Here is an 18882-nt window from a genome sequence, read left to right on the forward strand (position 1 = left end):
CCAAGTTTGCAAATGACACTAAATAAGAGGGAAGGCACCTAGTGGGATGTTAGGAAGAGTTTGCAGAAGGATATAGACAAGCATATGAGAGTTCGCAAAAACCTGGCAGATGGAATATAATATGGGAAAATTAGGTTATACAATTTGGGGGCCCTTGTGCATAAATCCCTAAAAGCTAGCACCCAAGTTCAGTGTGTCATAGGGAAGGCAATTGGAGTGCAGGCCTTTATTTCAAATGAAAAAGAGTATAAAAAGAGAGAAGTATTGCTAAAACCAAAAAAGGCACTAGTCAATGGAATTCAATGAACAATTTTGGTCTCCTGATCCAAGGAAAGATACTGGCATTGGAGACAATCCAGAGAAGTTTTGCTTGCTTGATTCCAGGTATGTTATAATTTTCTTACTAGGAGAGGTTGAGTAGATTGGGCTTGTACTCATTGGAGTTTCAAAGAATGAGAGACCAGTTTATTGCAAGATTCTTAGGGTAGATGCAGAGAGGCTGTTTCACCTTATGGTATAATCTAGGACAACAGGGCATAATCTCATGAGTAAGGGATTTGTTTTTTTTTCTCAGAAGGTGGTGAATCTGTGGAATTATTTAATTCAGAGGGCTGTTATTGCCTAGGTTAATTAAGTATATTCAAGTCTGAAATAGATTTTCAATCTGTAAAGCAATCAAAAGTAATCAGGTTATGGCAGAAAAGTGCAAATCTCCATTATCTCATTGAATGGAGTTGACTCAATGGGCTACATGGCCTACTTCTACTCCTACATATTATGGTCTTATCATTGGCTTTTAAATTTGCAGCGGTTGCAAATGTCCGAGTTGGTACTTCAGAGAGGAAACATAGCTTTTCTCTACGTAACGGTTAAAATTAGTCAGTTCTCTAGAGAGGTATGTAGTTTCCTGACAAGGAATCAAAGATTTCCAATGTTCTAGCTCTTTATGCACCTGTAGTTATATGTTTGAATACAGTAGTTTGATCCAGATATGATTTTAATTGCATCCAGAAGGAAAAAAAACAGACCCACTACAACACGTACTTCGCCTTGTTCATCTAATATCTCCACTAAATTTGGATGTTAAAAAATAGATGGAAACAACTGCAGAAATATACTTTGCAAGATATCACAATCAGATGGAAAAGCATATGAACAAAGAATTACATTAGCACCTCTTTCATAATCCCTCATTTGTAATGCTTTATTACCAGTTTAATTAGGTTTAGTCTTATACTATGTTTTGAATGTCATTTGATTACAAAAAGCTGCAAATTGGCTGCCTTTGGAGGAGACAAGACCAAGGGGGTAGCTTAAATCTAACTCCTGTCACTCTTTCCGAACAACATTTTGCTTCAGGAGAAAGGCATAAATCGTACTTTTAATATCAAAATAGACACTCCACTTTAACAATTCAGCAGTTGTAGCAGATTCAAACCTTGCCATGCTATAACATTATCTAATTGTGTGTGTCCAGTTTGTACACCGCTATGTTAAAACAGCATCTTCCTGCATAATATATTTATGTGATTGTGGAATGAAGAGCAGTAATTATCTGGGATTACTATATATCCAAAACATACCCTGTGTGAGGAAGGTGCTCAGAAGCTGCTCAGAGGCGACTGGTTTTATCTCGGTATGCAAGTTCACATATCTCCCAACAACCATTGGAGCCCGGCGTAATCCCAAGATCCTGAGTGAAAGGATACAGATCAAAAAGCTTACTTTTTCTAGTAAATATCTTTTCTTATACAGACTAAGCAATTATAAGAATTCAGTTTGTCACCTCAAGTTCCTATTATGACTGTAAAGTGGCAGTCAGCAAAAAAAATCAGATGAGAAGACTCATCTGTCAGTTCTGTTTCAACACTTTGAGGTTTAGAAGTGATGAGACAAAAACCCTATTATGAAATTCCAGTATAATACAGAAGCCAAAACAGGAAATTAAAACAAAATGCTGGGACAATTTAGCAGCATCTGTGGAAAGATAAACTGCTCTGATGAAAAGTTACTTCTTTCTTGTCTCACAGGAGACAAGTGGACTTGTCAAGTACCGTCAAACATTTAGTTTTAATTTCAGAATTCCAGTAACCAGTATTCTTTTGTGGTTATATATGAGTCTTCTCATTGCCAGTGCAGTTTAGTGTTAATTTCTGGATTTACTGAATTTACCAAATTCATGAAAAATAGTAGAATATTTACTGGCAGAGTCACATCATGTTGCTAATAAAACAGGATCCAAGCCAGTAATTAATGCAGATATCATCAGCTAAGCACATTAAACATCTGCGTGGCAACTTCTCTTGGACCAGTTTAACAGAGTAAACAATCTTGTGGGATTTCACAAAATCATCCCTCAAGTGATACAAGCCTTTTGCAATTTCTAAACTGAAAGACTATTGAAATTGGTATATTTTAGATTTCCTGTTGCTCAGCGCAATTGGCAAAGATCTAGGGAGGAGATTTAGCACATAAATGGAAAGAGGCTAGAACATACAAATTTGTAAATTCTGAATGCCAACTAGAAATCCCATCAAAAGCTCCCATTTCCAGGTTCCTAAAATGCAGCCAACCTGCTGTCAGAGACTGGCAATTTAAATATGTTAATGAACCTAGCACACTACAAATAATCCAGTTTACAAATTATAGTTTCACTTCTCAGGCACTGGGAAGTACAGTAGCTGAAGTGAAATGATTGCAGCATGAAGGACACTTGCCTTCATACCACTACTTATGGACCATGATCCATGCATGAGTGCCACTTGGGTGTGATCATACAAGGAATGCAAGCAATTAGGAAGGCAAATGACATTTATTGACTTAAATTGCAAGACAGTTGGAATACAGCAATGAATAAAACTTCCTACAATTACATAAGACCTTGGTGAGACTGGCATAATGAATATTCCTGTTTGCGATTCAATGACTTCCACCAGTTTAACTGGACTTTTAACAGAATTGCAAACATTTGATTAATGTAGGACTCAGGTTTTGAAACAACTTTCTATGGGTTGAATTTTTAATTATTGTGGGTTTGGGCAAAGAGTGTGTGTCCAAATTCACAGCAAATATTCTCATGGACAAACAAAAATGCATTTCTAAACTTTAAATTCTCAAAAATCTGTTATTCCACACAACTTAAAATTAATACGCATGTCTGAAAATGTATTTCTACAGATTTAAATGTATACAAAATGTTTCAAAATGGTTTATAAAATAAATAGTCAACAGAAAAATAATTTCCAAAGCAATTTGAAATCTTGAATATAAACAATGATTCCCCTTCAATTTCTGAACAGTATTTTTAAAAACTACTTTAACCTTAACTTTTGAAGCTAAGTGCAGAAGCAAAATTCAATCAAACTGCCAAATACAAAACCAGTTGAGGTTGGTTGGCTCGCCGAGCTGGTTTCTTGTTTCGCAGATGTGCGAACACTATTTAAAAGGGCAACAACACACTGCAGCAACACGGAACTACACCAAGAGGAAGAAGAATACCTCTTCCAAGTTTTCAAGGATATCAGGAACACGTCAGAACTCACCACAAGACTCCTACGACCGCTAGGCATCAGAGTGGCACTCAAGCCCAAGTCAACCCTACGACAACTGCTCACCCGAACTAAAGACCCACTCTCCGCCATGGACAGGACCAATGTCATGTACAAGATCCCCTGCAGAGACTGCGAGAAACACTACATCGGACAAACAGGAAGGAAACTAACCAGAGTACATGAACACCAACTGGCTACAAAAAGACACGACCAATACTCACTCATCTCAATCCACGTGGATAAAGGAGAACCATCACTTTGACTGGGACAACACCAAGATCCTGGGACAGGCTAGGCAGAGACAAGCACGAGAATTCCGAGAAGCATGGCATTCCACGAAGCATGCTGGTAATAAACACATTGAACTCGACCCCATATACATTCCACAACGAAGGAAAACCAGAAGTGAGGCAATCCAGCTCAATGGACTCCAGAGTTTAAAAACCAGGTGGGAAAACACACCGACGCTTCATCAGAGGCTGCATGGTAACGAAACGTCTGCAGAACAAGAAACCACCTCGGCGAGCCAAACCTCAACACCCACAACCCGAGCTACAAATCTACTCCAAAACCTTAGATACAAAACCAGTCTTAGTATAATCTGGCTTGATTTATTGTAATCACATGTACCTTAGTACAGTGAAAAACTTTGTTCTGTGAGCAGTACAGGGAGGTCACAGCAAACAAGGACATACAGATGATAGGGTGCTGAGGCAGAGCAAGGCATACAAAGGTTACAGCTGCACAGGAGGTGCACAATGCAAGATCAATATTATTTCAAGTTAGAGAGATCCATTCAGCAGTCGAATAACAGCAGGGCAGAAGCGGTTTTTGAACCTGTTGGTGCATGTATTCACGCTTCTGTATCTTCTGCCTGACAGAAGAGGTTGGAAGAGAGCATTACCGGGCTGGGAGGGGTCTTTGATGATGTTGGCAGCCTTTCTGCGGCAATGAGAAGTATAAATGGAGTCAATGGATGGGAGGTTGGCTTCCGTGATGGTCTGGGCAGTGCACACAACTTTCTGTAATTTCTCATGGTCCTGGGCAGATCAGTTGCCGTACCAGGCTGTTTTGCAGCCAGATAGATGGAATACTTTCTATGGTGCATCTGTAACAGTTAGTGAATGTCCTTATGGGCATGCCTGAGGGAGGGATGTAGTTGAGCCTTCTTGACCGTCGTATCTACGTGTGAGGTCCAAGACAGATTGTTGGTTATTGTCATTCCTAGGAACTTGATGCTCTTGACCCTCTCCACCTCAGTTCCTTTGATGTGGATAGACATGTGTCCTCCTCCTTTTTCCTGAAGTCAACGATCAGTTCTTTTGTTTTTCTGACATCGAGAGAGAGATTGTTATCATTGCACCTATTACGATTTTTGTGTCAGGTCCTCAATTATCACTTTCCAAATTATGCAAGACATTTTCTTGAGTTTAATGTTAGTAATCACTTTGCGAAGCATACGCATTTCTCAATGATCTAGAGTTCAGATTTGATGGCCACTATCAAGAGAAATCATGACAGAGAACCATTACTGCACACAGCAATTACTTGAAGATAGAATTCTCTCAGTTTAAACAATGTCTCTTCTCCCTCAGGCAGCTTAGAAAATTCGGGGTGTCAATAAAGAACTCTCACCAACTTTTATAGATGCACCATAGAAAGCATTCTAGCTGGTGCATAACTGCCTGGTACAACAACTACTCTGCTCAGGACCATAAGAAACTATGGAAAAGTGTGTGCACAGTTCAATACTTGATCTACTTTCTTCACAAAATGAGATGCAGGCATATAAATACAGAACGTAAAAGGTAATGGTGGCAAAGTGATAATGTCACTGGACTAGTAACCAGAAGCCCTCTGGAGACCTGGGTCCAAATCCCACCATGGCAAATAGTGGAATTTAAATTTGATTAACAAATCTGGAATATAAAACTATCCTTTCACCAGGAAGATAATCTGCTGTCCTTATTGGTCTAGCCAACATGTGGATCCAGACATGTGACCAACAGAATTGAAACTGCAGTTTAAAAGCAATTAGGGATGGGCCTTGCCAGCGACATACATGGTCACATGAAAGAATTTTTTTTTAAATGTCTAATAACTCCTCAAGCTCCCTAATTAATCCCTTTCAATTAACTACCTATCATGTGAAAAAGCAAATGGTCTCACATTTCCCACATTGAATTTATGTATCACAGCTTTTCCCCATTCACTTAGTTTACTTCCTTCCTTAACTTCTTCCTCTCAGTCAGATGTTGTACTTTACACAACAACATATTGTATGCAAACTTGGATATATAACTTTATTCTTTTATCCAAGTGATGATATAAACGGTGAAAGATTGACAGTCCAAATACATATCCCCGGGGTACACCACTTGTTGCATTCTACCAATCAGAGCACATTCCCTTTATTTCAACTCTGTTATCCACCTTCAGAACAGTTACCAACAAGTGATTTATATGAAGCAAATGTCAAACCACCTTTCACCACGAGTCCCTCCTATTTCGCAACTACATGATATCCTTCAGCAACATCATCCAAAAGCACAATAAGATTTTTTTCCTAAAGTTTTCCTGTGTCTAGACCGAAGATCAGGCAAATGTTGGGAGATCTGCATCAGGGCCCTGTTGAATTCCTGACTTACAGCCAAGTGCCTGGTGAGTTCAGACTTCTGATGGGTTAATTTATGCTTCTGATGTCTCTGATCCTGAGCACAGGATGGAGACTTGGCCACACACAGAGCTTGCTTGCCTACATACTTTTGAAATGTTATATAGTTTAATACTAGGTCTAATTCAGTGGCTAGCACACATTACTCAACAGCGCAGCACAAGTAACTCCACATCACCATCAACTATACTTTCCCAACCTGATGAAACCAGAGTGCTCTACCAACCAGCCCAGACTTGACTACAGCTAATCATGACTATCCCATCTATCACCTATTTTCAACAATCCTCCCGACCAGCCCCCACCTGACATCCTGGACCGATTTCAACAAGACCATATGACCCAAAGACTATCTAAGTGCCCCCGATTTGACTACCCACTCACTTACCACCTCCATCTGACTCACCTATTGACTAAACTAACACTCAATCAATAAAAAAAATTGAGACCTATAAAAAAGTTGCCCAAATATAGCAACTATTGTTGTAAAACTGAGGCAAGTCCTCTCCTTCTCCTAACTTTCCTATTCTTGCTGGCCCTCCCCTGCGCAGACTGCATTGATCCACTTCTGTTTCTGCTGGTGGAAGATATGGCTGAAAAATGGATTGTACCACCAGGCTGAAGAACATTTCACCCAATATTTTTGATCGCCACTTCAAATTCCGTTCCCCAGCTATCAACTACATTCTTCTCTCTGGCAGCTGTCCTCCGCCTTGGTGTCATGGTTGACACCCAAGATGAGTTTCTGACCACATATTTATGTGACCATTCAGATGCCCTAACTCCAATTCCATAAAATCTTCCACCTTCATCTTAGCTCATCTGCTACTGAAACCCTTACACGTGCATTTGTTACCCCAAGATGAGACGAGTGTGACTGCTGCTGATATTAAGTTCTCATCTGACTGAGTGTGGCATCAAAGAGTCTTAGCAAAATTGGAGTCAAGGGAAAACTCTCTGCTGGTGGGAGTCATCGATGGCACAAAGGAAGGTGATTGTGGTTGATGGAAGTCAGTCATCTTGGCTCCAGGACTTCTTTGCAGGAGTTTCTCAGGGTAGTGTCCCAAGCCCAACAACCTTAATGTCGTGGAAACAGGCCATTTTGCCCAACAAGTCCACACTGCCCCTCCAAAGAGCATCCTACCCAGACCCTGATTTCCCATGTCTAACCCACCTAACCTAAACATCCCTGGGCACCATGGGCAATCCAGCATGGCCAATCCACCTACGCTGCACATCTTTGGACTGTGGGAGAAAACCGGAGCACCCGGAGGAAACTCATGCAGATATAGGGAGAATGTGCGAACTCCACTCGGACAGTCGCCCGAGGCTGGAATCAAACCCGGGTCGTTAGCACTAACCACTTAAGCTGCTTCATCATTGACCTTCCCTCCATTGTAAGGTCAGAAGTGGAGATGTTCGCTGATGATTGCACAATATTCGGCACCATTTCCAACTCCACAAATATCAAAGCAGTTTGTGTCCAGCTGCCACTAGATCTGGACGATATCCTGGTTTGAAAATGACAAATGCTAACTAACACTTGCGCCACACAAACATCAAGCAATTCCCACATTCAAAATTCTCATCCTGGTTTTCAGATTTGTCTATGGCCTTGTCCCCTCCCTTTATCCTTTAATTCAGCCCTAAACTCCTTGGGATTTCTGCACTCACTATTTCTGGCCTTCTCAGCATCCCCAAATTTAATAAGGCGTGGCTAGCAAAGCTGGAGTAATGTTATGCCTGCAGCTGTGGAATTTTCTCTCTATATCTCTCCATCTCTATAACTTGGTTTTTCATTTCGAACACTCTTTGTAATCTCCCTTTCTGACCAAGGTTTTGGCCATTTGACCTAACTGCTTCATATTTGGATTACTGTTTTTTTTAATAATGTGCCTGTTAAGGGTCTTGGGACATTTTCTTATTTAAAATATAAATGTAAATTAATGTTATAGGTTGTTTAATGGGTGAGACTTACATATCTCTAAATTCATCACAAAACTAACTATACCACTTACTTTCTCCTAAACAGAGATTTCGGCAAGGGAAGAATCAATATTGAGATGGACCTCAACAAACTGCAATAAGATATAAGTAGACTTGTAGAGTGGACATATAATTGGCAAATTAATTTCCAACTTGGAACTTTGAGATATTAGATTTGGAAATGAGGGACTACACATTACTTTAAGATCAGCTATTCGCTTAAAATGTTTGTTGACGGCACCAGATGAACACCAGATCAAACCAATTTTAACAATTAACATTATGGCAATCAGTTGTACAAAAAAAGTGACAAGTTAAAATGGGAAGAAACAAATATAATTTGAACAGGCATGCACATTTTCAACATGTCATGGCACATTATATTAATTTTTCATATCTTCAAAATTATTTATTTCATGTCACTCGGTTGTTAACAGCATTGAGAGTTTCAATCATAACAGTATCCCTTTGGTTGCTCTGCTCTCCAGAAATACAATGAATAAAGCACTGGCTTCCTAATTCTGACAAATTAGTAAACAGGTATATACTTCAGTACAAGACTTAGACTGGACTTCCCAAAAAGGATTAGCATATCAATTTCTTCCTTCCTATTAATACAGTTCAGAAACATCAATTTTATCAAAACAGTAGTCACATATCATTCCAATTTCACTTTTCATAGTTTTATGATACCTGGATCCCACCTCAAAGTACTGGACAATTCTGTGTTTGCAGGAAAGACAATAGCCTCATGGTATTATTGCTGGACTATCAATCCAGAGACCCAGGTAATGTTCTGGGGACCTGAGTTCAAATCTTGCCATGGCAGATGATAGAATTTGAAATCAATTTTAAAAATCTGGAATTAAGAGGCTAATGATGACCATTAATCCATTGTCAATTGTTGGAAAAACTCACCTGGTTCACTAATGTCCTTCAGGAAAGAAATCTGCCACCCTTACCTGGTCTGGTCTACATGTGACTCCAGACCCACAGCAATGTGGTTGACTCTTAACTGCTCTCTGCGATGGGCAATAAATGCTGGCATTGCCAGTGATGTCCTCATCCCATGAATGAATAAAAAAAATCTACCACATGCATTATGAAGATAATCCACTGGAATTCACATGAATTCCATGTCCATATGCAGTCAAACCAAGATGGTCATGACAGCTGGTGAGTAAACATTCACACAAGCGCCAGGCAATGACTACCTCCAACAAGACAGAATCCAACCACTGTCCTGCGATATTCAACGACATTACTGTTACTGAATTCCCTATTACCAACATCTTGGGATTACCATTGATGAAAATGAAACTGTACCAGCATAAACACTGGCTACAAGAGCAGGTCAGGGGCTCAAAATCCCGAAGCACGTAACTCACCTCCCGTCTCCCCAGTGTCTGTTTACCATCTACAAGGCATAAGTTATGAAAATGATGAAATACTGTCCATATGCCTGTACAAGTATTTCTGCTATAACGCATGTTTCATTAACACAAATTGACTGAAATGTGATTGATGAATAGTGGACGCTGTTTGGGTAACGCGAACTTTCTGCTGTACAGGTATGGCAATTTTCTATAGAGTGAGGTCAAACAAGAATGCAGCTATCTTGTTATAGGAGAAATACCTGTTTAGCTTTAGCACCAACAACACTCAATTAATCGAGAACATACAGGACAAAACAGCCTGCTTAATTGGCAGCCATACCCTCAGCAATACTTACTGTCTTTATCATTGGCACCAGTGTGCATCATCTACAAGTGAACTCCAGTAATTCACCACAACTGATTCCAAACTAGCAGCTTCCATCACCAAGGGTAAGGATAATAGATACATGAGTGGTACACCACCTCCTGTCTTCACAAACCATCTTCATCTAAAGCTGTGTTGTTGTTGATGCTTCACTGTTACTGGATCATGACCTTGCAGCTAAAACAGAAATAGCTAGAGAAACTCAGCAGTCTTCTGAAGAAGAGTCCCTAGACCCAAAATGTTGGCTCTGCTTTCTCCGCACAGATGCTGCCAGACCTGCCACATTTCTCCAGCTATTTGTTTTGCTTCAGATTTTCAGGATCTGCGGGGTTTTTCTTGTTTAATGACCCCTGGAGCTCCCTTTCTAACCAGCACTAATGTTTTTACCAAATGCAAACGTTCAAGAGTTCAGATCACCACCAGCTCGTCCAGGGTAGTTAGTCATTCAGTACGGTAACAGACCCTTCAGTCCAACTCATCCATGCTGATCAGGTTTCCAAAACTGATCTAGTCCCATTTGCCTGCATTTGATGGGCTGGCCTAGCCAGTGATTCCACATCTTATGAATAGGTTAAAAAAGAAGCCAGAACCAATAAGGAAACAATAAAGAGAGAGAGACAAGGAACACAAGGTACTTTGTCACAAGAGTTGAAATTAACAGACTGAAGAACCTGAAACCTGACTTGTTCCATTATTTAGGTTCACCATTCTTAAGCATTTGCTTTCTCTCTGGTTGCCACAATACTGCTACCTGTGCAATTTTGTTTTGCTGATTATTTTCTGGAGAATCCTACTCTATTTAATTCTTCTAATTATTTCAAATATTCTTTGAAAATAAATTTTAATGGTTCAGCAGCACATGAATTTGCAGCTTGAATGACCTTCTACCCTATCTACTGTCCTACAATATTTTGATTCAAGAGTTAATTTCCTATGAATGTTCTGTTCAATGCATTGGTTCTTACTAAACTTCAGAAAAAAAAAAAAATTTTAATTATGTTTCCACTTGCAAAGTGCACAGCATTTTACTTTTTCATCATCAATTGTCAGCAGGCCACTTGTATGACTCAAAGTTACATTCAAGTATGTACCTCACATTTGAGGTAATGTACTGTAAGCAATTCAAAGGAAGGATCGCTAGTATTAATGGGTACTCCACTATTCAAAGACTATGTAACTAGCATAATAAGCAGATGGAAATGTGATGCTGTGTAAAGTCACAATGACTAATGCTACAGAATGATACTTCCTTGCTACAATTGGCAATTCCCTGCACAGATTTTAATTCTTGATTGAATTTGATTACAGAAGCAAAAAACATGCAATTTAATCAGGACTAAAACTGCAGCTTATTTCTCTGTAAATTAGTGGCCCAGAACAAGCCCCTAAAGTTATTTTTCAAAGATTAAATTTTTACCTAATCAGATAAAATATGACAAAATTCTAGAACCACAGTGGGTTTAAGTTTCTGTTTACTGAAATGTAAAGCTCTCATTACAGAAACTGGTGAACTTGCCTAAGAGTCAACATTTGTTATCTTTTTCAGATTTAAAGGATCATAGCAGCTGTCATGTAAGTACAAGTGTTAACAAAAACAGAATGTAATATACCAAGTGATGTGAAAATTTACTTGGTGGCAGAATTACCTGAAGTGATGACAGTTGCTATGCAGATACTAGAAAAATTGGGGAAGCGAGGGTGAGGGAGGAGAGAGGAAGAGACAGAGAGAAAATGAGAATGTAAAGCTTTCTTCATGCTTACAACAATCCAGATAATGATAATTACATTTGTAAAAATGAGAAAAGTTGATACTTAATTTTTGATAGGTGATATGTCAGAAACGGGAATGGTCACGTCAACTGCTCAAGAGGACAATGCAGGAAGGCCAGAAGTCGAAATATGCCTCTGGGTGATGAAGGCAAGTTATAAACGTAATTAAATTGCAATCAGTAAAAACAAATAGCTTTACAACTGCATCAGAAAGTATGGACACGCCAAACTGTTCTACCTACTTGTTAATAATTGTTCTAAACACTTGTAGTGCATTTTGTGTCTTAGACAAAAAGATTTATCTCTAAATAATGGTTTTTTATGACCAGCTGATTCTCAAATCAATTTACAGTCAATGAAGTACTTTCAAAGTGTAGTCACTGTTATAGGAAATGCAATAGCCAATATGTGCACAAAGCAGGCTTTTACAAACAAAAATACAGTCATGACTAAATGGCTTTTTAAAAATGTTGATTGCAGAATAGATCTCAGAAATGACAACTTGAATAATTTCTTTGCTGTTCTTAAAAGTAGTGCCATGGAATCTTTTCCATTCATCCAACAAACCATATGTCGCTTTGGTTTAACATCTCATTCGGTAGATAGCACCTGCAACAGTTCAGAAGTACTTCAGTCTTGCAGCACTGGAGTATCAGCTTTCATTTTGGTGTTCACATCCTGGAGTGGGACGTGAACATGGAACCAGCTGATACCTTAAAAGCATTTTAAAATGTGGATCAAGACAGTAAAGCGCAGGTGACACAAGGTCAGAGGTATTATGACTGTCTGTTATTGGTCCCGAGCTCCCAAGGCACCAGTACAAATCAAACAAACCAGTGCACCAAGGTACATCAGCAAAGGTCACTTCCATGTTGAACTTGCTTCAGTGGAAAAGATACCAGCGTTCCAGTCCTAATCTGTAGTTGCAGTCACTATAAGTCCAACAAAAATTCTTTACATGATGTCTGCCCTCACTGAGTCTATAGTAAGTCCACTCGAAACCTGCTGTCCAGTGGTGTCAAGGACATCCTTGATTGCAGCTAACCCGATGGTGGGAGCCACCAGCTCCACCAGCACCGTGATGCTTTCTGAAGTGGGGCCTGTCTTGCAGAGTTCCTCAAAGACAGTCTCCTCACCATTAAGGATAAAGTACAGTCTGCAATGGCTGGAGTAAAGATTTGGCCTTGCTTCACCTCTCTCAGTGCTCAGTACCAGTGAGACTCGAGGCAGGATGCCCTCAGTGACTGACCAAGGCAGCACCATCATCCACACCACAGAAATTGCCCAGTCCTCAAGCGCACCATCACCTGGCACACAGCAATGCCCTGAAGTTACCTCCCAATTGCCACTAGTTCACCCTGAATGATCGAAGACCCCTTGGGTGGGTGATTTGTTGTTCAATTTGCTGAATTTTATTTGCTCATTATTTTATAAAATGCATTGCTTTCAGTGTTTGTAAAAACAAAGACAAAATAATTTCTAAATGGTGAAACACCAGAAAAAAACTGAAGTATGAAGAGACTTGAGTGTCTCTGCACTGACATGATTAAAATGGGATGTACAGGCACAGAAAATAATGAAATGACTAAAGACCTTCGGATCTGGAGAAAAAAATGCAAGAGGGATAGATGCAATGATAGAGCAATACAAAGGACCACAACTAGAATATTCTAAGCAGTTCTAGGCACCATGCCTTAGGAAGAAGATATTGATTGGCCTTGAAGGAAATGCAACGTACATTTTACAGAACAGGATATGGACTCTTTAGTTAAATAAGAGATTCAATAATGTTAAGTTGAATTTCCTACAATTTGAAAGTTGAAGGACAGTTCAATCAAAGTTTTCAAGTTGGAGCAACAGTGGGAGCAGAGCAAACCTGGGGGCGAACAGTGGTAGCAGAGCTCAGTGAAATCCGAATGATTAAGGCCCAGGTTAAGCCAGTTGGAGAAACAGCAGCAGAGGAGTGACTGAGGATGAACAGTGGCTATGAAGCTTCTCACTGAAAACCGGAAGATCGAGGCCCAGATCGAACCAGTTGCAGCACCAACTAACCTCAACAGGAACAATGCCAAATTTCTAAAAGACTGACAAAAATGACATCAGTTCAAAGCAGAGAGCTAATTAGGAGGTAGTGAATAAGTTGTTAATCTAAACTTTAAAGCTGAAAACTTAATTTTTTATTTAGTTTATGGCAGGGAAGCTCAATCGCATGTGCTGCATTGTCTGCAGTATGTGGGAAGTCTTGCGTCTCTGGCAGTATGGATGACAACATAAGCAGGAAGTGCCACTGGTTTGACCAGCTTGAACACAAGGATAAAGAGCCTGAATATCAGCTACTGGAACTGCTGTGCATCTGTAAGGCTGACAGTTATGTAGATAGCACGTTTTTAGATGTTGTCACTGTTCAGCTTAAGGCAATGCATTTAGATAAGGACTGGGTGACCGCCAGTCAGAAGATGGGAGGGAAAGCCTACAAGTGCATCTCACTCAAGAACAGCTTTTCTGTCGTGGAGAATAGTTAAAGTGGCGGTTCCTCTGGCAAGTGTATAAACAAGGAAGAGAAAGAGAGGAAGTCAACTAGTGGCAGGAGACTCAATAGTGAGGGTACTGATAGTCATTTCTGTAGCTTGCAGATGTGACTTCAGGATGATTTGTTGCCTCCCTTGGGGCAGGGGCCAAGGACTCACTGAACAGCTGCAATACATTCTGAAGGGGAAGAATGAAGAGCCAGAGATCGTAATTCACACAGGAACCAATGACATAAGTAGAAAGAAGAATGAGGTCTGACAGCAAGAGTTTAGGGAGTTAGGTAACAGATTGAAAAAAAGAGGTACCTCAAAAGGGTCTAAACTCTGGATTGCTCTCAAATGGCATGTGTGAGTGAATACAGGATGTAAAGATTGTATCTTCTTATTTTTCTTTTTTTAAAAATTGTGGACTGAAATGGAAAAATGACTGATTCAAAAACAAGGATTTCTGTACATTTTAGAAGAAAGCTAACTGATGTTCATTGTAGGTGCTGTTCATTGTAGAACCAGGGAGCTGTATACAAATGGAGATTTGGCCATCAACAAATAGCACATTATCTGGTACTCATTGTAAGTGCTGTTTACACAGCTGTTGGGTCGACAAGCTGAAGCCATAGGTCTGTGTATGGATGGAGATTTGGCAACAAACACTGAATGATCTGTGGTACGATGATCAGCTATTGATATCTGCCAAAAACTGCAACTGGCTCCCAGGTGATCTTCTGGGAGTGAATGTTAGGATCAGAAGCTATCAGACCTCTGGAAGAGAAGGACCTGCTTTTGCTCCGCAGTACAAAGCATCTTAATCTGAAGATAGCCATTTTATTTCCCCTCATCAGAGCTGTTAGCTGACTTTTAAATAATAAGTCAGAAACCTTTTGTAAGTGTAAACCAGTCACCCTGTGCCTCCTGTAAACAAGCTGGTAACGGTGGTCTTGATAAAGAGCAGGGGGTGTCACAATCTTGATCGAGGAGGCAAGTACTGCAATAAAGAGGCATGATATCATAGAGTCATAGAGGTCTACAGCATGAAAACAGGCCCTTCAGCCCAACTTGCCCATGCTGCCCAGTTTTCACTATTTAAACTAGTCATATTTGCCTGATTTTGGTATATATCCCTCCATACCTGTCCCATCCATGTATCCATTTAAATGTTTCTTAAATGATGAAATTGTACCCACCTTCACCATGACCTCCAGCAGCCAGTCCCAGACACTCATCACCCTCCGCGTGAAAAAACCGCCCATACCCCCCCTCCCCGGACCCCTCCATACCTCTCCCCTCCCGACTCAAACCCATGCCCTCCACTCCTAGACCCGCCCACCATGGGGAAAAGCTGTCGGCCATCCACCCTATCCATAACTTTCATGATCCCACAGTCCTCTATAAAGGTCAACCCCCACCCCCCCCAACCTCCCCTCCACCGCCCCAAGTCTCCCCCACTCCAGGGGAAGAAAGTCCTAGGCCATCCAACCTCTCCCCACAACTCCTTCCAGTCCAGTTAGCATCTCAGCAAATCCCCCCAGCACTCCCTCCAGTTCAATAACATCCCCCCCCTACAGTAAGGTGACCAGAACTGCACACAGTACTCCCAGTGTGGCCTCACCAACGTCTTGTACAGGTGCAACAAGATGTCCCAACCCCTATACTCAATGCTCTGACCGATGAAAGCAAGCATGCTGAAAGCCTTCTTCACTACCCTGTCTACCTGTGACTCCATTTTCAAGGAGCAATGAACCTGTACCCCTAGATCTCTTTGTTCTATAACATCCCCAGGGCTCTACTATTGACTATGTAAATCCTGTCCTGGATTGCCTTACTGAAATGCAACAACTTGCATTTATCTAATCTTTGAAGGTTACTCAAATAGGGCCATATGGGTAGGACTTAAAAGCAGAAAGGTGGTAATCTCATTGCTCGGAGAGTACTGTTAACCCCCAAATGATCAGGCAGAGATTGAATGATGGAAATGTCAGCAAATCTCAGAAAGGTGTAAAAGTAACATGGCAATCATAGTGTGGGATTTCACTTACCACAATATTAACTGGGATAGACAAGGTAGGAATGGCTTAGAGAGGACAGAATTCTTAAGATGCATCCAAAAGAACTTTTTAAACCAGTATGCAGGTAATCCTACAAGACAACAGGTAAAGCTCTACATGGGAACAAAGCCAGGCAAACAATAGAAGCTGTGTTACTAACTAGTCCACTGGCTGCCACTCAGAAAAAGACCCATTTATTCCCTGTCTGCCAAACAGTTCTCTATTTATGTCAGTGCACTACCCACAATCCTATGCCCTTTAATTTTACATGCCAATTTCTTGAGTGAGACCTTATCGAAGCTTTCTGAAAGTTCAAGTAAACCACATTTCCTGGCTCCCTCTTAACAATTCTTGTAGTTGCTTCCTCGAAAACTTCCAGTACAATTTTTCAATCATTATTTCCCTTTCATAAATCCTTGCTGACTCTGTCCAAACCCATTACTGTTTTCCTAGTATTCTGCTATTAAGTATTTTATAATGGACTCTAATATTTCCCTACTACTGATTTTGGACGAACCAGCCTATAATTCCTCCACTTCACTCTGCCTCTTATTAAATAGTGGGGTTACATTAGCTGCCCTTCAAAATATACGAACTGTTCCACAGTCTATAGAATCTTGAAAGATGACCACCAATGCATCCACTATTTCTATAGTCACTCCTTTAAGTATTCTGGATGTAAATTGTCAGGCACTGGGATTTATTGGCATCTAATACCGGTACACCTTTCCTTAAATAAGGGGACCAAAACTTTTCACTGCTTTCCAGTTCTGGTCTGACGAGTGCTCATAGTGCATTGGCAAGATTTCCTTTTTTTTTGTGCTCAATTTTCTTTGAAATAATGGCCAACAGTCCGTTTGCCATCCCTTTTACCAACTGAACTTGTGTGCTAGCTTTTTGTCATTCATGCATGAGGACTCGCAGATCCCTCCGTGCTACTGATTTCTGCAGTCTTTCCCCATTTAAGTAATATTCAGATACAGCCAAAGTTATACAGCACGGAAACAGACCCTTCGGTCCAACTTGTCCATGCCGACCAGATATGCCTAATTAATATAGTCCCATTTGCCAGCATTTAGCCCATATCTCTCTGATCCCGTCCTACTGATGTACCCATCCAGATGCCTTTTAAATGCTGTAATTGTACTCGCCTCCACCACGTCCAATGGCAGCTCGTTCCATACATGCAGCACCGTCTGCGTGAAGAAGTTGCCCCTCAGGTCTCTTTTTTAAATCTTTCCCCTCTTACCATACGTCCTCTGGTTTTGGACTCCTGTACCCTGGGGGAAAAAGACCTCAGCTATTCACCCTATCTATGCCCCTCATGATTTTATAAACTTCTATGAGGTCACCCCTCAGCCTCCGACACTCCAGGGGGAAAAAAGCCCCAGTCTAATCAGCCTCTCCCTACAGCTCAAATCCTTCTATCCTTGCAACATTCTTGTAAATCTTTTCTGAATCCTTTCAAGTTTAACATCACCTTTCCTACAGCAGGGAGACCAGAATTGAATGCAGTATTCTAAAAGTCCTGCACAGCACAATACAACATCTCAACTCCTATACTCAATGCACTGACCAATGAAGGCAAGTGTGCCAAATGCCTTCCTTGTACTGAAGGAAATCTTCATTAGTCAGGGAATGATATTGGGGAAATTGATGGCATTAAAATCGGATAAGTCCCCAGGGCCTGATGCTCTGCATTCCAGAGTACTTGAGGAAAATGAAAGCTCATCGTATTGGAGGTAAAATATTGATGTGGATAGACAACTGGTTAGCAGGCAGGAAGCAGAGAGTTAGAATAAATGGGTACTTTTTAAGAGTGGAAGACATGACGAGTGGGGTACTGCAGGGTTCAGTGCTGGGTCGCCAGCTGTTCACAGTGTACATTAACGATTTGTTACGAAGATGGGTAGAGTAATTGAGGTGGAAGGCAGGAAGCCAAAACATGTGGTTCCTTTAAAAGATTTGTGCTTTGTCTGTACTTAGAAATTTTTAGAAAAATGTATGTCTGTGAGCAGCAGCTGAAGTTGCCTGTACAGAGAGCCTCAAAAAGGTGAAACAAGTGTATCAGAAAAGACTGCCAGGTAGCAGGCAAAACAGCAGTCTTGTTTTGATATTGTGGCAACAAGGTTGAATTCAGCCAATTAATTTAAACAAAGCACCTCGAAACAATAAGGCAATTGAATTTAAATCTGATGGCTTTAACAACCTGAAACTAAATCATATTATAAGAATTTGATTACATCACTGTGGGTATATAAGACAAGGGCATTTGGAAAATTGGAGAGAGCCAAATGTCATCTGAGAGAGAGAGAGACAACTGCTACCTGCCAGAGTTGGCACCATCCAACTGTCAGAGAAAGCCCATCTAATTAATCAAAAGAAACTCTCATTAAAGAAATTAGAAATAAAACAAAGATAGTAGGAACTGCAGATGCTGGAGACTCCGAGACAACAAGGTGCAGAGCTGATGAACACAGCAGGCCAAGCAGCATCATAGGAGCAACAAGGCTGACGTTTCGGTTTTCTGATGAAGGGTCCAGGCCCGAAACATCAGCCTTCCTGCTCCT

The 18882-nt window shown here is 40.6% G+C and overlaps 1 protein-coding gene and 1 long non-coding RNA gene across 9 annotated transcripts in view; one reads left to right on the forward strand and one right to left on the reverse strand.

Moving 5' to 3' along the window:
* Positions 1 to 11882, forward strand: part of LOC125484183 — a 58269-nt gene extending 46387 nt beyond the window's left edge. Inside the window, exons 2-3 of the long non-coding RNA XR_007263021.1 lie at positions 11519 to 11544; positions 11811 to 11882. This is a non-coding gene — a long non-coding RNA (uncharacterized LOC125484183). The remainder of the gene's footprint in view (positions 1 to 11518; positions 11545 to 11810) is intronic.
* The window catches only part of fam20b (FAM20B glycosaminoglycan xylosylkinase), a 110110-nt gene that overhangs the window by 24963 nt on the left and 66265 nt on the right, over positions 1 to 18882 (reverse strand). For all 8 annotated transcript variants that reach the window (XM_048601788.1, XM_048601792.1, XM_048601791.1 and 5 more), the window contains one exon: positions 1584 to 1693. In XM_048601788.1, the coding sequence (XP_048457745.1) occupies positions 1584 to 1693 (110 nt within the window). The remainder of the gene's footprint in view (positions 1 to 1583; positions 1694 to 18882) is intronic.

This window comes from Rhincodon typus, chromosome 10 (genome assembly GCF_021869965.1).
Source record: "Rhincodon typus isolate 14 chromosome 10, sRhiTyp1.1, whole genome shotgun sequence".
In the NCBI taxonomy this organism is placed as follows: domain Eukaryota; kingdom Metazoa; phylum Chordata; class Chondrichthyes; order Orectolobiformes; family Rhincodontidae; genus Rhincodon; species Rhincodon typus.